The sequence below is a fragment of the Perca fluviatilis genome, chromosome 9, assembly GCF_010015445.1.
Source record: "Perca fluviatilis chromosome 9, GENO_Pfluv_1.0, whole genome shotgun sequence".
Lineage (NCBI taxonomy): Eukaryota > Metazoa > Chordata > Actinopteri > Perciformes > Percidae > Perca > Perca fluviatilis.
This window is the reverse complement of record NC_053120.1, coordinates 39,997,076-40,014,271: the sequence shown is the minus strand read 5'-3', so window position 1 is coordinate 40,014,271 and position 17,196 is coordinate 39,997,076. Positions and strand designations below refer to the sequence as shown.

The following is a 17,196-nucleotide window of genomic DNA, read 5'->3' as shown; positions in this document are numbered from 1 at the left end:
AATTTATAATTATTTTAATTGTTGGCCCTTGACCCCATATGTTTACTTCATTAAGCTCTGTATTTGTGTTATAACATCATTATCTGGATCACATAACAGTGATATATAATCAAAAGATGTATCCTGGAATTCAAAACTTTGTTTTAAAAAGTAATTATTTATTTATTAATTAATATATATATATATATATATATATATATATATATATATATATATATATATATTTATATTTATTAATTAATCGCAATTATTTCTGAGAAACTTAATTGTGCAGCAAAATTTGGAATTGTTACAGCTCTAGCAGGATTTGATCATTAAGTTCCTGACATCTCATAAAACTCACCCAATAACAAAACATGAGATGGCAGTCCCAAGAAACGCATAGGTTATGATGGAGCCCAGATTCCTGAAAAAGTGTCTCTGGAAAAAGGAAAAAAGGAGAATAAGATAAGGAAAGGGAAAAACACATGTGATTTACAAGTTTAACAAAAACAGGTACAAAGTTAGGGTTAGGGTATTACACACAACTTATTTAACTTTCCTTATATAAGACAAATGTCTTTCAACACTTTCAACAAACGCTTCAGGTCAGCAACGGCAACTCCCAGTCAAACAAGGCTAGAAACAAACACATGTTCAGCTGTTTGACTTAGTTAGGAAAGAGAGGAAGAATCAATAGTGTGTAATTATGTTCAGGATGTACATGACAGCTCCCTGCCTGTGGCAGCACGGTTAGATGACACACAGCTAATTATGCCAACATTTGCACATCAGTTACAACCCGGTGGGTTTCGCTACAGTGATCTAAAGCAGATGATTAACTAAATCGACACGTTTACTACCAAAGAGGCACACAAACAGAGCCATGCACTGCAACTTTCTCTCTCTAAAGCGGTTACCACAGTGCTCAAAATTAACTCCCACTACAACAGATGATTTAAAAAAACAGGCTTTCCTTTCCTAGGCTTCCTCTTTCCTGGGGCCGGTTATTTGACTCAGCAAATTCCATCTCGAAACACAATTTCCCTAGAAAAACAAAAAAGCCTGTCAATATATACTTTTGCAGTATAAACCGTCACGGAAAGATTGTAGATCACTGGAAATTGAACACCATGTGATGTCATCTTTGACTTTGGCCATTTCCGTATTTTGGTACATTTTAAAAGGTACTAATAGATTCATTTATTTGTAATGGCATTAGTCATTTGCTGCAGCCTTACGGTACATATAAACTCAGCCACTTTATTGCTAGTACCGGGTTGAAACCCCTTTTGCCTTCAGAACTGCTTTAATTCTTCACAGCATAGAATCAGTAAGTTGCAGGAAACATTGCTCAAAGATTTTGGTCCATATTTACATGATAGCGTCACGCAGTTGCAGCAGATTTGTCAACTGCACATACATGATGCAAATTTCCCGCTCCACCACATCTCAAATGTGTTCTATTGGATTGAGATCTGGTAACTGTGGAGGCCATTTGAGTTCAGTGAGCTCTTTGTCACGTTCAAGAAACCGGTTGGAGATGATTTGAGATTTTTGGCACATTTCTGCCGGAAGTAGCCTTTAGAAGATGGGTACACTGTGGTCATAAAGGGATTAGTCTTGCTTTGCCAGACCCTCCTCCAAAGCCTTTGAGAAAATGAAAACTCAGATGGGCCAATCTGGAATCTTCCCTTTATGATGTCATAAGGGGGAAACGTTACCTCCCCTTTCTCTGCTTTGCCCGCCCAGAGAATTTGGCCCCCCCATGAGAGAGAGAGAGAGACATCATGGCTTGCAAACAAGCGAAGCATGGCAGTTGGTCAAGATCACACCCCTACCCTCCACTTGCCCCCCCTCCTCCCTCAATAGCATTTAAAGCTAAAGACACAGAAATGGCACATCCTAAGGAAAGTTCATTGTGGGACTGGCTCTAGTGGCTGTAATTCTGCACCAAGGCTGAATTTCGGGAAAGAGACTTCAGATACAGTATTAGGGGACCACTAAGGCCTATATAAAAGAGACTTCAGATACAGTATTAGGGGACCACTAAGGTCTATATTAAAGAGACTTCAGATACAGTATTATGGGACCACTAAGGTCTATATTAAAGAGACTTCAGATACAGTATTATGGGACCACTAAGGCCTATATAAAAGAGACTTCAGATACAGTATTAGGGGACCACTAAGGTCTATATAAAAGAGACTTCAGATACAGTATTAGGGGACCACTAAGGCCTATATAAAAGAGACTTCAGATACAGTATTAGGGGACCACTAAGGTCTATATAAAAGAGACTTCAGATACAGTATTAGGGGACCACTAAGGTCTATATAAAAGAGACTTCAGATACAGTATTAGGGGACCACTAAGGCCTATATAAAAGAGACTTCAGATACAGTATTAGGGGACCACTAAGGTCTATATAAAAGATACTTCAGATACAGTATTAGGGGACCACTAAGGTCTATATAAAAGAGACTTCAGATACAGTATTAGGGGACCACTAAGGTCTATATAAAAGAGACTTCAGATACAGTATTAGGGGACCACTAAGGTCTATATAAAAGAGACTTCAGATACAGTATTAGAGGACCACTAAGGTCTATATAAAAGAGACTTCAGATACAGTATTAGGGGACCACTAAGGTCTATATAAAACCATCCAAAAAGCAGCATGTCATAGGACCTTTAATCATTTGCATACTTTAGTGTGGATGCAGGGGCCTGTGTGGGCCTTACTAAAGCATACTTGATAGATACATAGATAGATTTCACTCTTATTATTTCAATGATCGGGGCACTAAAGCACCTGTACTGGAGATCTACAGTACAAGTTGTACTGTACAACCCACAATCTCATACAAAAAAAAAGTACCACCTGCTGTAGTTCACACACTGTAAATATGGTGATGAATTAAAAATTAAAAAGCACAAAGCCATCCCAAGAATTCCCCAATTACAACAAAGCTGTTGCACTTTAACAATCGAAAGCAGAAGCTGCTCATGTTGTCAGTGTCAGCCGTTTTTTATTTTATTTACCAGTGCAAAAGCCAGAGAGGAAATGAAAGACATCTGCTCTGGACTTCCCCTCAATAGAGGCACTTATGTTTAGTAACCACTGAACGCTCTCTGTGTGGCCAATGAGGTTTATTCTTAGCTTACCATCTGTCCAATGAGACAGCAGTTTGTGTTTAGCAGATATGCCCACCTGGCCCACAATAACAACAGCATCATCTCTTGTTACTGTGAATCATACAAATTCAGCCTCAAATTCAGTCCTGAATTTGAGATGCCGCACCTCACCTTCTTTAGACTGTACCCAGCGTGGAAAATAATTGGAGGCAGCAATATGTTGAAGAATACTTCAGGGTCAAATGTCACCTGGAAAAGATGATAAATCAAACGAGTTAACAGGGTAAATCTGGCAAAATAAGGACTGAGGAATGATTGTTTCTTTCTGACTGTTACCTTGCGCAGCATATCATTCTGCTCCACATTATGAATCTCTCTGGAATTGATTTCGCCTTTGAGGGTGTACTCAAAGAACTTGCCGCTGACATTGAGCAGCAGGGTGCTGACAGGTCCTTCCTTCAGTGAGCAGCTTGGGGGTGTCTTGTTGTGGTAGCTGGTGGCAGGGATGCCATACCGCAGAATCACACCTACCAGCAAACCTTACGGAATCAGAGTAGAGAATCTTAAGTGAGACAAAAAGATTTCGTAAAATATATGGCTTTAGACATGTTGAAATGGGTATAGCCTCAGCTAATGCATGTGATAAATAACCTAAAATAAGAAGTGTGCAATTAATGACATTTTGATCGCAATTTTGGCTCCTAACGATCACAAAAACAATGTAATCGAGAAAACTATTATTTTGCACATTTCATTTTGCAAGTAAACTCTTATATTGTGTTATGTTCTGAAGGGGAATTCAAAAAGGGGAAAGCAGTATTAAGGGAAATTTCAAAGTTCAAGGTGTTTTCACTGTTGATTTAACTGTTTCACCGTTTTAAACCACTTTTTCACTGTTTAAAATAAGTGTGATTATGATTTATTTGCATAATCAAGCAGCCCTACCTAAAATGACCCAAGCAGACGCCACCAAAATAATACTCATCCAGTCAATTGCTCAACGTTAGATCATTTCCCAGGTGCGTCTGCTTTACAAGCCCCCGGGATCAGGCAGTGACACACTGAGAGCAGCAGAGCAGAGGACGAAAAATGGGGAGATGGTAAGCAGAAGCTTGTGGGGAGAGCTAAAGCCAGGAAGAAAGGAACGAGGCAGGCAGTTAGAGGACATAAATCCTCTGATCAGACAGCAGTTATCTGCAAGAGACAAGGCAAAGCAAAGCTGCCAGCGCTGCGCTCACTTCCTACCAGAGGAGCTTAACCTGGTACATCACACTCTGGCTTCGGCCTAACCCACGGACACACATACAGACACAGAAACACAAAAATAGGGTTGACGTTGACGGATTCTTGAAAATGAAACCGCCCGTCTCAATTTCTTGCCAAAAATACTCAAAAATAGGTCACAAAGTTTGGGTTATTTCCAGCTGCTGCTATAGTGGGAGGTTTGTATTTATTATTTTAACTAGGAAGTACCATAAAAGGTAGTCTAGGTAAGAGATCTCATCCTGGATGACGGATGCGCCATCTGCCCATCCTCTGAGGTCCGCAACCTTGGTGTAATCCTGGACTCCACCCTCTCTTTCCATACTCCCATCAAATCCATCACCAAATCAGCCTTTTTCATCTCAAAAACATCTCCACACTCTGGCCATCACTCTCTGACTCCGTGACAGAAACCCTCATTCATGCTTTCATATCTTCCCGTTTGGACTACTGCAATGGAGTCCTGTCTGGAGTCCCCAGCACAACCCTAGGCCCAACCTGGCAGCACATCAACCCAACCCTCATCCACCGTCACGGGCTCCCAATTAAGTACCGCATCACAAAATCCTCCTTCTCACCTACAAATCCCTCCATGCCCTGGCCCCACAGTACCTCTCCGACCTCCTCTATCCTCCCCAAAACCTGCAGCCCTCAGACGCTGGTCTGCTCTCCGTTCCCCACACCAGACTCTGTACCTTCAGAGACAGAGCCTTTAGTGTTGCAGGCCCATCCCTCTGGAACACCCTCCCTGCAGATATCCAAAATGCTACATCCCTGGACATTTAAAAAAAAAAAAATCCTGAAACACCACCTGTTTACCACAGCTTACAACCTCCTTTAGCTTAGCCACGGTAATTCTGTAAAGTGTCCTTGGAACTCTTTATTATTATTATTATTATTATTATTATTATTATTATTATATCCTTGACGTTCCACTTCCGGGATTGCTCCGTTGCCGCCGGAAAATCCGCCGGATGTCCCTCATTTAGGCCGGATATCCATTACCTTGGGCTTCCTTCCTTTGTGTTGGCGTTCTAACCTCCGGTGGATTTGTGAGGACTATGGTTAACTGCTCCTCAGATCTCTGCAGGGTAAATCCAGACAGCTAGCTAGACTATCTGTCCAATCAGAGTTTTCTGTTGCACGACTAAAACTACTTTTGAACGTACACATGTTCCACCAAAACAAGTTCCTTCCCGAGACTATTTGGCAGCGGCACAGCGGCTTTTCTCCTGTGCTTAGCACCGCTCAAGATGATTGTGATTGGTTTAAAGACATAAACCAGAGCACGTTTTTCTTCCATCCCCGGATGCTATGTGGAGTAGCCAGACCCTCTTCCAGTGCGCTTTGGAGGAGGGTCTGGCAAAGCGAGACTACATAAAAGGTAAATGAGCATTTGATAAGATGGCTGTCCTGCATGTTCTTCCTTTAAATTGACACCAAAAACATATTTCAATGTATTCTGAATCACTAATTTGTCTTGATTGCCATGCCACAACAACCAACTAAATATACCAACTGCAAACACAAGGTTTCCTGTAGTAGTTGCTCTTTATATAGCAAATCAATATTTGGACAAGGTTTCCACTTGGCAGCACTTTTATACCGGTGATAGTCCAAAAAACAGTATGCTCTAACACAATGTCAATTTTAACTTAATTATATCAAACTGAGTTAACCAAAATAACATTTCTAAAGTTTTAACCACTCAACAGAGATAATGATATACGTTTAATATACTAATTCCACGTGTATTAATGTGTATAACACATAATGTATGTGCGCATAAGCCCTACACCTGGAGTAAAACGATGTTCCCACCTCTGGAAATAGTAAATCTTTTCTGCAATATTCTGTTTTTGACTTTACTGCCAGGACATGGTCTACATTTGTGAAGCTGCAAACTGAAAGTAGCTACAAAGGCAGCTTACTTTGAAAACCACACAACAACGGTTCTCTTTTTAAGCATAAAAAAACAAATCAAAGTCTATCTTCTTCATGTGACATCTGTGGTTAATAAGTGACATTTGTAGCACTGACTGACTGATAAAAAAATAAATACAGATGTGGTTCTGAGACATTATTACTGAAATAGTTCAGTTCAGCATTACCTGGCACACATTGCGACAGTAATCGCTGACTCTGGTCATGTTATTGCATCATTGAGTCAGATGACAAAAAAGACAGACTTTGTTTTTCTTTGTATCTGCCACCCTTCTGCTGCCAGTTAAGTAGATTGACCACTGCTTAGGCTATGTAGCATTGTAGTCTATTCAGTGAACATTCTGCGCTCATATGGATGAATGATAGGAATAAACAAAAAACTCACTGCCACAGAAATAGACCCACATGCAGACCCCAGATGATGACTATGATTACCGAATTCCCCCACCGGGGATCAATAAAGTAGACTGATGAATGTGATAAACTTTTGTTACCTTTAATTTTGTAGCCATTTACAACCAAAGACCAAGGGAATCTTTTATTTTTAAATGCATGATGATGTTGGTTAGATATACAGTAGTATTGTATTGATAGCATTTTGAGCAGCCAATTAATGTGGAGAAGGAGTATATGCAAAACATGTCTTTTATATATTTTTCTTTCATATCATCTCTTTTCCCCCATTGTCCTGTTAATTGCTTTGAAAGCTTGAAGATGTATCAAATATTTTAAATTTAAAAAAAAACCATAGTGGTTGTATTAGGCATTTCAAGAGGATACCCTAACAACAACAACAACAACAACAACAACTGCATAATATATTGTATATCTTATTGGTATCATAGGAGATAAAACAGGCCTATAGCCTATGAACGCTGTAATCTAATGTATTAGCCTACACTTCAGATATGTCAGGCTACGGATTCCCAGTCAGTCAGTCAGTCAGTGATAAAGCTGCACATGCAGTAGCCAGCCTAGTGGAGAGAAGACGAGGCTGAGCAACCGACAGACAGCACCTTCTAGAAATTAGCACTGGCCCAGCCAATTAGGAGCAATGTGAGCTGGTGGAAATGCGGAGGCGCCTCGGTGCATCTGTTCAGCTTTAAACCATCTCTGAACCTTCAGCTAGGCTGTATCTGCTCGCCGTATACAACCACCAGGGAGACTGACTAATCATGCAAAGCCTGCGGGAAGGTGGTCGTGGTGGTAGGCTAGTTGTGAAGGAGAGAGTGTACGTGTTTGTGTATTCAACATATGAGCCTCACCGTAAATCATTGCCAGTCCGGTTTCGTGAAGGAAACGGACCCGTCTGTGCTTAAAGAGCCATATGGTGAGAATCGTTAAGGTCAGCAGTAAAATGAATGTCAGCAAATTAACGCTGTCCTGTCGGTGACTTTCCTCAGCCTCCTTCTCGGTGGTAAGCTCTTCCATTCCGCCATCCTCCGCCTTCAGTCCTGACACCGCGCTCAGTAATATCCAAACGACGGGCATCATGGTGTCCAGTGCGGCGAAGGCTCCGCTCCGCTTCGGTTGTCGGAGAGCGTCCATGGTGCAGGATGATGCTGCTGCTGCTGCTGCTGCTGACAGCACACCGCCTCTATGCCATGTCACTGCTGGAAGGTAGTATTCGCACAGCTGAGCCGACTGGGAGTACAATCCAGTGTTCGTGGACCGTAGCCTGGCGAGTTCAACCTTTTAAAGGAACACTGCACGATGTGAAAAGTGGAGGAAGCCGCTCCGGAGACTGCGCTGCCCTTGTGGAGGAGACCAAATCACAGCCTCAAAGTCGGCCGATTTCAAGCTGCTAAGTCATTGTTCTGAGACTTTTTTTTTTTTTTTTTTATAATCAAAGTTTTTATTTGTTTTTCCATGTGAGAAACACACCACATTTAACAACATGTACCAGCACTAAACACACTATACAGCAAGCTGGGCAAGAAAGACAGAAAAACAACAACAAAAATGTACAATTAAAACACATACACATAAATAATAAGTAAAATAGGAAGAAAAAATAAATAACATGGGTAGTTGGGGGGTTGGCTGAGATCGAATTAGGCTTGATAATAATATTAATTATGGGGCACTAGTCAGTTCAAATTGAATACAATGCAGGAAATGAGACCACTCCTGGTAGAATTTACCCCTTCCATCATTCAGTCTTACAATAAGATCTTCAAATGAGGCTGTGTCTGTCATTAACTTCAGCCAGTCTGTAAAACTAGGCCTTACTTGGCTTCTCCAGTGTCTAAGAATGGTTCGTACTGCAGTGATAAACCCAGCTAGTGAAACCGCTGGTGGCAAAAGGGACCTATCTCCAAGTAGACACAGCTGGCAATGGTGTGGCTAAGCAATCTGCAATAGTTTTAATGATTTGTTTCCAAAAAGGAAAGACCAGGGGGCAATGTTCTGAGACTTTGATGAATTTGCAGTTCAGTGCTTGGTCTGCTTCAAAACAGGAAACTCACATGAGCTGTGCTTGGACGTCAAAAGTTCAGGCTGCAAGAAAAGTAGGCCAGATGAAATACCTATTTGGATAATGTGGCCTTGTTACTGGGGTCATAGGTGGGTTGATACCACAGGGCCACAGCTGGAGGGGGCAAAAAGGGAACCAGAGCAATATTTATATTTCTATGACCCCTAAGACTTAAAAACTGCACTAATCAATATTTCTATATTATCAGTGGATCAAACCCAGAACTTTCAACAGCCCAGGGGCCCCCTGTGGTTAATCCAGTCATGCCTTGCGCTAGCATGTGTGCTGGTTTCACACTGATTTAATGGACTGCTCCTAATATTAACAGTCTATGACTGCTCCACTCTGCCTTTTTCACGTTAGGCCTATATACTGTATTTTCCCAGTGGGGTCCACTGCAGTCAGTACGGCTGTGAGTTAGAAAGCCTTGTGGATGAATAAAGAGGATTAATTTCTTCAAATGAATTTAAAACTAACTGAGTGACAGGACCAGCTGTTGTTAAGGGGCTATGTTCACAAGACTTCAAGCAACTTACCTCAGCAGTGTTTTTTTTATTCTGTCAGTGGGCTATTTCCTCTTATGTAGGCTACACTGTATGCTATTTAAAATCCATGTGCTCCTTTTAATAGAGCCTTTATTATACACCACCTACTCCACAAGTTCAGCAACATTAGTATTTTGTATTTCAACATTACATAGGTCACCTAATGGTCACGGGGTTACACAGAATGAAAAGGGAATGTACAGAAAGGCCAGGCGTCAGAGCATCTCTTACAGAGGCATGATGGGGGATTACCTATTATTAGAGTGGCCTAGCGGTTTAAATTGCAAGATAATCTGATGTCTGGTTCGACATGGTTACATGTTGCTTGTGGTTTGTTGTGCATGATTGTGTTCTTTTAATCTATAGCCTAGTTAACACTTTAATACTGGATAAACACTGCAAATATATAAACCTGGCTGATGTAAAACACTTGCACACTTGTAAAACACACTTGCATTGTATTGCATGATTTGATTTGGCACTCTTTTTAGTCATTTTATTTAATCCCATGATATTATTGTTAAGATATTTTACTGGAGCTGGCAAGTCTGTATAAGCAGCTTTTTTTGACAAAGACAACACCCATCGAGATGTAGATAACGGTGCATTCATAGTAGTCTGGTAAATTAACAGCCTTTTTGATTTTACCTGGGTGGTCCTACTCCCTGGCCATTGATGCAGGTAAGGTAAATCTAATTTGAGGCCACCCTACTTTATTATGTGTGGCTTGCAATGGTAGCTTATTTTGCCACAGAAGAAATACAGAGGAGGAATTAATTTCATCATCTATGAAACGCCATTGTATTTCAGTGTAGCAGCTATTATATGATTATGTCCGCTAGATGAAGTAAGGATATTTAAATAAAGTTGGAAATTGTGTATTGTGTGTCTGTGTTTTTATTATAATGTACAATAACACGCATTAAATTGGGCCGATGTTTAAAATTTAATTTTTGTACATGTACTCAAATGCCTCATTAGTGCACACCTCTTCTACTCTATCCAAGTCTGTGATTGGTTGTTGTAACGCACGGTACCAATTGGTTGTGAAACGAAGCTGGGGAAACAGGAAGCCCAAAAAAATCTTGTCAACTCAAGAGTGCACGTAAGCCTCTGTCTGACTGCCAGTGCCTCACAGTTTATCGTGTTCTCCTAGCTAACGTTACGGTTAGAAACTTGTCTTATCTGGTCGCCACTAAAAGACCAAATGGGGTGCTTCTTTTCGAAAAAATCCAAAAGAAAGTCATCCGAAAAAGATGACCGTACACCGACAACAACGACTGTCGAAACGACGACAAGCAACGCGGTTCCCCTTGGCAACAACAGCGACGAGGCACCGAAGCAGTACAGCTGGGATAAGAGAGAAAAGGTAACGCGTTGGACATGTAAAACGTTAAGTAAAGTAATACAATCAAATAAACTCATACCTACTGGCAAATGGAAGCAAATTTAACCAACACAACCTAGCTAGTTTGCCTGACCACTTTACATCTTTAAACCAACGTTATATGTGTTAAGTCGCTTCCAGGTAACGTAACGTTAGCTAACGTAACGTTACTGTACAATTTCCCAAGAGGTGCAGTTAGCTACTTTTACACCTTTTTTAAAGCGTTTGTGTAACTTATCAAAAGGTAAATCATTAGCTGCTCTTTGACCCTGTTGTACCAACCAGTAACGTTACCTTATGTCGATATTTGTATTTCTAACCTGAGTGCTACAGCTGCGAAGGGAAACGAACAGTGTTTAGCTACGCCTGAGATTAATTGCGCAGCAGCATTTTTTTTTTTTTTAAATCGTGTTACCCAATTCTCGAAATATTACATGTTAACTGTTGCTTAACTAACGTTGGCCAGGGCATGCATGTAACGCTCATTATATGTTGACACTTGAGTTAGGCTCAAAGCCTCGCCCTCGCCTCCATGTATCCAGCGTTATCTCATTATCGGATTACAATACACTGAAGTTAGCTTCCGATTCGCAGCTTCCGATTCGGCAGGGAAACATAATTTACATTGCTGAGTGACTGATCCACCGTTTTTTGAACCTCTTATGTATTGAAAGCGTGTTAGAATTAAGGTACATTATTAGTGATGTCTAAAACACACTTTTAGATTTGTGAAAGCTTTATTGTCTTCATGTGAACGCAATAAAGGAGATTTCCCAGTTGTTTTCCCAGTTGTTTCCATTAGACCAGGTCCAGATCCAAAACCACAATACCTAGACTTGACAAATCTGGACTAAATTATCCCAGAGAGGCTAAAGATTCTTAAAAACACAGTTTCAGATTTGTGAGAACTTTATTCTAATAATTCTAATCTTTGACTAAGTGAATTCTTCCTTTATTGCATTTTCACAAATAGAATAAGGCTTTCACAAATCTGAAACTGTGTTTTTAAGAATACTTAGCCTCTCTGGGGTAATTTAGAGGTGTAGTGGTTTTAGATCTGGACCTGGTCCAATGTGCTCTACATTTGAGAAAAAAACCTGTGAAATCTCCCTTTATTGCATCTTTACTCATAAAGACAATAAAGCTTTCACAAATCTAAAAGTGTATTTTTGACATAATTAATAATTTACCTCAGATTACAACATGCTGTAGTTCACTGTTCCACAGCTGACCCACATTATATGGCTTGTTAGACATTTTAGGCGTTAACTAAGCGGTGGTTCAACTTCCCTTTTGACTCATGGGGTGCTGCACCTTTGGTCTACCAAATAATACACAACATCATGCAGGTTGTGTTGTCTGAAAATAGCATAATACATATCCGCAAGAAGTTATCAAATATCACTCGTGCATGGAAAAGCCAAACCTTTGTAGTAGTGTTAGTGAAACATAAAATAAAGTAGATAACATGCACAGCTGGTATTTAGTTTGTCTAAAAAACCTCACTGTGCTCTAATGACTCTTACAAAAATGTCAGTATTTTTTTTGGATGATGGAGGTGGAAACTTTGAAACTGGTAAAGTAAGGACTAGTGTAAAATATAGATGTGTTTCAGTTTTAGGGGTTATATTAGTGAATGAACGTCTCTATCGAGTTTCAAAAATGCTTTAAAATCTAAAATAATTAAGGGTTATGAAGTAATTTGATTAAAATGTAAAATTACTAGGATTGTACTCAAGTATTCAGTTTCATTTAGTTTAGTTGGATTTCTAGGTGATTCAGTGGGGACTATACTTTTTCGGTTAGCTACAGTGGGAATGTAAATTTTTGGGAATGAATAGTTTCTTTCATTTCACTGGAATAAAATATTCATCATCATCATCATCAAATGTATCCAATACCGGTTTGGTACATCTCTAAATATATTGTTAGAATACTCATCCAGTCACCTTTCTCTTTGCTCAGGTTGATCCCAAAGACTACATGCTGTCAGGGCTCAAAGATGTCACGGTGGGCCGGCTGCCTGGAAAACTGAACGGGCAACAGTTTGTCATCCAGGAGTGTGAGAACTGCAACATCTACGTGTTTGACCACTCAGCAACTATCACTATCGATGACTGTGTCAATTGCCGCATTGTTTTAGGACCTATCAAGGGCAGTGTGTTTTTCAGAGACTGTAAAGACATCAAGTGCGTGGTGGCCTGTCAGCAGTTCCGCACGCGAGACTGTAAAAAGATGGAGGTGTTCCTGTGCTGTGCCACTCAGCCCATCATTGAGTCATCTACGGGTATGAAGTTCGGCTGCTTTCAGTACTTCTACCCCGAGCTGGCCTTCCACTTCAAAGATGCCGGGCTCAGCATATTCAACAACAACTGGAGCAACATCCACGACTTCACGCCGGTGTCAGGAGAGAACAACTGGAGCTTGTTGCCAGAGACTTCATCGGTTCTGGATTATATACCGATCCCAGACCCTGAGTCTGAATTCAAGTCTGTTCGAATTTCCACTGAACCCCAACGCAGCATTGTGCCTTTGACAAAGGGAGGGAGGCGTAAGGACAGTGAAGAGTCCTGCCTCTTTGTTTTCTTCTCAGGAGAATACACCACTGCAAATGCCCGCAAACTGATCGATGAGGTGAGAAATATAAAGAGGACAGGAATGTGACGAGGTCTAGTGTAGTTTAACACCAATTGTTAAAAAAAAGAGGAAGTCTTTTTTTAGTATGTGAATGGAAACATGGTGGTGGTAATGTTTTATCAGAGTTTACTCACTGTTACCACACTGATAAAGCTTTGTGTGCAGTCAGCCATGCTACATCTAACTGTGTTTTATAAGGTTACAGAATGAATTGCAAGAAAAACACTAAACCAGTGTTGACTATCACTGTCTGTCATTGTATACGAGCAAACAGGGTTCAAAATTAGCACCATCCACCAGCCAAATACACCCACTAACTAGCCTTTCGGCTTGTGGAAGAAAAAGTTAATTTTGAACCCTGCAAGGAACAGAAGGTTAAAGAATCCTAATTGAGGTTTAATATTGAGGAAATCTAGTTTAAGGACTAATCCAAAACAAGTAGAGCAATCTGAAGCTGGTTATCGGTCTAATGAAATCAGTTGCATCATAACTGAAGTTAACATTATTGTCATCCAACAAAGTGGGTTTAAAAATGGCATGTCTTATCAAACCACCCAATCATGTCTTCTGATATACAGTATATGACTTGGAGTTTAAAATGCTGGTTTCTCCTTAACTGAGGCTGTTTTACATCAATGCAAGGTATTGGCATATTCCATTAATTAGTAGCTACATATAAATCTTTTTATATGTGTATTATTCCTTAAGAATTCCTAAAGTTATGATCTTTTTAAACTTTCTTTTGTTTAGCTGACTATTGAGTCTTAGAAAGCTGTATCTGAAATGCTGAGCCACCATGCTAAGCTGGCTCTTTTGCTACTTAAACATTCCCGTGATGTTTGTGTTGTCGCCAAAATATGTATTACTCTATCACCAAAGCATGGAACTGGATCCACATGTGGGACAGTAAAGAAGTCTTGTTGCAGCCGGCCTAATCTTTACAGTTTATCTCCTCTGTGCGGATACATAGAGGATTCTTTAAACACTTTATTTTTTTTCTTTTTCTTATATAACTTCTTTCATCTCATTTGCACAGGCAACTGCTAAAGGTTTTGTGCTGATCCAGACAAAGGAAGTGTCAATGCGACCTGAAGATGTGAAGAGAGTGTTTCAGAACAGTGCAGAGGATCTCGTGGAGTGGATCACCAAAGGTAGTTTTCTCTTTCTTTGTTTTGCTATTGTTTCTCTAAAATATCTGCTTGGCTGTTCAGAAACTGTGTTAGATCTTATCCGACAAAGTAGTTTCATAAGCCTACAGCTTGTTCATACTTGCATTTACATTTGTACATACTACAGCAGAGCAGAGTCCAACCAGCGCTGTGTCTTAAATTGTCAAAACGGACAAACCAGGTTTGTTTGTAAGCTTCCAATATTCATAATGCTATTAATAATGACTGTTTTCTCAAGCTATTATATCGAAACATCTCTGTTTCTTTCAGATGCAAATCCAAATACTTGAAAGCAATTTTATTTCCTCTCGGACCACAGTTGCTTTCTGCCTTTTTACAGAAAAAAAAAGACTTGTTCAACATGCTCACATGATTTTGATTATGACAACATCGCTGACTGCTAGTTTTCCACCACTGATGTGGTACACGTCGCAGAAATCAACTGAATCATCACTCCCATTTGAAAATTTCAGGCTTCCCATTTCGGTAGAAAGCAGTTACTGTTTCATAACCAAAGTGTGTGTTAAAATAACAGGATTTAGGACTGTTGTACTGTATGTGACTTTCATATCTTGCTACTAAAAGGTCCTGTCATTGCCCTCGAGCTGAACGGTGACGGAGTCGTAGGAGCCTGCAAGAACATCGCTAATGAAGTGTTCAGTGGGACCAAGGTACGTAGTGTAGTTCTGGCATGTGTCTTTTCTAGTTTAACAGATGAGTTCTCTTTTTGTAACACATTTCCCCCCCCCACAGGTCTTTGTCTCTGATAACAAAAATACATCCTCTCAAGATGTGGACAGCTTCTTCAACTTTGCTGACATGCAGATGGGCTTGTGATTGATTAAGTATCAAAACAAACTGCTCATCAGACATGGAATCTGATCTTTAAAAAACCCTGCCATCCAGTTGGGGTTGAGTATGAGTAGGGTTTGATTATTGGCCTGTGTTTGCCCTCAAAAATAGGATCGCAATGGAAAATATTAAGGACTGCGTTTGATAAAGCCTTGGATAAAACAATTCAGTTCCTCAACCATGAGTCTGCAGACTAAAATTCGTCCCCTTATCTTCTAAACACATTAGCTGTAAACCATTAGTGGCAATAGTACTGTGAATATTTATATTTATATGAATGTATTCTGTAATTCTGTTGCTTTTAATCGATTGTAAATGTAGCTCTTTGCTGTAAATGTAAGTCGATAAAATTTAAAGCTTTGTTTTTCTTGGTGGAAAAACCCATGTGCACACGAATGCCTGAAGGGAATCATTGTATGTACATAAATCATATTCTTATTTCTTACAAGGATTTATTTGTGTATGTGGATTAGATAATGGATTTGTATATTTGAGACATGGTGTGTAGATATTAACTACATCTTTAATGATATGTTAGGCCAAAGTTAAATTGTGAAAGTTTGTATCTTACTGTTCAAGCAGATGAACTGACCTGTAAACACTTGCTGGGTTTTTGATGTAGGCAACTCATGTGATCATCATCTATATTTTGTAATACTTGTTTTATACTCGACTGAATGTTTTTGTATGGACACAAATTAATGTTCTATATCATATAATTTCTTTAGTAAAAGTTTTATGTGTGACTTCATTTTGTTATAAGGCTTTTCACACCTGTACTGTTGGAAAAACGCAGTGTGTTACAGTGATACCGGTTATAGGCTGACACTTGAGCCAATGGTAACAACAGGCTATAAACACAAATATGGTAAAGAATCCGTCCTCCTGAGTTAGTCTAGTTCCTCTAGTCACTATGAACAGCAAACCACTTGGTTTTAAGGTTGTCATTTACAATAAGATTATATGAAGAACTGCCACTAAGGTTAACGGAAACATTCTGTTTCCCCTTTTTAACCCGATCAGCCTGTTCTTTTTTTTTTGTAAAGAGCTACCAAAGGTCGACTTGAGCGATTTGAAAATTTTAAACAAGCTGTAAATGGAAATAATCCTGTCTGACTTCATGTATTTTGTGTTGAGCTGGTAAAAAAAGTTATGTATAATCACTCAAGGACGTATTCTCCTTGGTGTTATAGAAGCAGATTGCATAGTTATTAGATTGGTTTCATTTTTTTTTGAAGCAGAGTGAATCATGGTTTTTGAATTGGTGAGTTTATTGTGCTGTCTTCCTTAGCGATACACATTTAGCAGCTTTTATTTCAGCTGTTTGACTTTCACCTACTTAAACAGCATTTTCATCTTCATCATTTGGTTTGGTATTGATTGTACCAGTCGATGGCTATAACAGCTAATGTCACTCAGTCTGTGTTGGGACCTATCATTTATTCATTAATCAGCGATAACATGCAACACATTGCAGTTTTAGTTCAAACTGTTTTCTACAGTTGCCTTTAAGGGAATATACATAGGGACTTTTTGTGATGTAATTTTGTATTTATAAACATTTTGTACTTCAGCATACAGTTTTTGTAGAGCAATTTGTCTTTATGAATGCACATTTGTCTGTAATTTGTTGTTTCCACACTTAAAATGACACCCTGTCTTTATAAAATGGCAGAGCCACATTAAAAGCCGTAGGCTATCTGAAAGCACGCTGGTGGTGAGTGACTGGTTATTTAATATCTGTGTTTGTTTAATCAGTGTTGAGGACTAATTGTAGACAAATCGAGCGCACCCAGGTTGGAGGGA

General features: G+C 39.6%; 2 protein-coding genes across 3 annotated transcripts in view; one reads left to right on the top strand and one right to left on the bottom strand.

The window, feature by feature from the left end:
• Positions 1 to 8,025, bottom strand: part of slc9a7 (solute carrier family 9 member 7) — a 30,074-nt gene extending 22,049 nt beyond the window's left edge. The window contains exons 1-4 of one of the 2 annotated variants that reach the window (XM_039810974.1): positions 7,590 to 8,025; positions 3,454 to 3,656; positions 3,289 to 3,366; positions 344 to 420 (exon numbers count right to left, since the gene is read on the bottom strand). In XM_039810974.1, the coding sequence (XP_039666908.1) occupies positions 344 to 420; positions 3,289 to 3,366; positions 3,454 to 3,656; positions 7,590 to 7,872 (641 nt within the window). In that variant the 5' untranslated portion in view covers positions 7,873 to 8,025. The remainder of the gene's footprint in view (positions 1 to 343; positions 421 to 3,288; positions 3,367 to 3,453; positions 3,657 to 7,589) is intronic. The other variant, XM_039810975.1, reaches the window with a different exon arrangement.
• Positions 8,026 to 10,407: 2,382 nt separating this feature from the next.
• rp2 (RP2 activator of ARL3 GTPase) lies at positions 10,408 to 17,099 on the top strand. The gene is made up of 5 exons (XM_039811968.1): positions 10,408 to 10,714; positions 12,698 to 13,366; positions 14,406 to 14,520; positions 15,124 to 15,209; positions 15,292 to 17,099. The coding sequence occupies exons 1-5, from the start codon at positions 10,553 to 10,555 to the stop codon at positions 15,373 to 15,375; spliced, it is 1,116 nt and encodes a 371-aa protein (XP_039667902.1). The 5' UTR covers positions 10,408 to 10,552; the 3' UTR covers positions 15,376 to 17,099.
• The last annotated feature ends 97 nt before the right edge of the window (positions 17,100 to 17,196 follow it).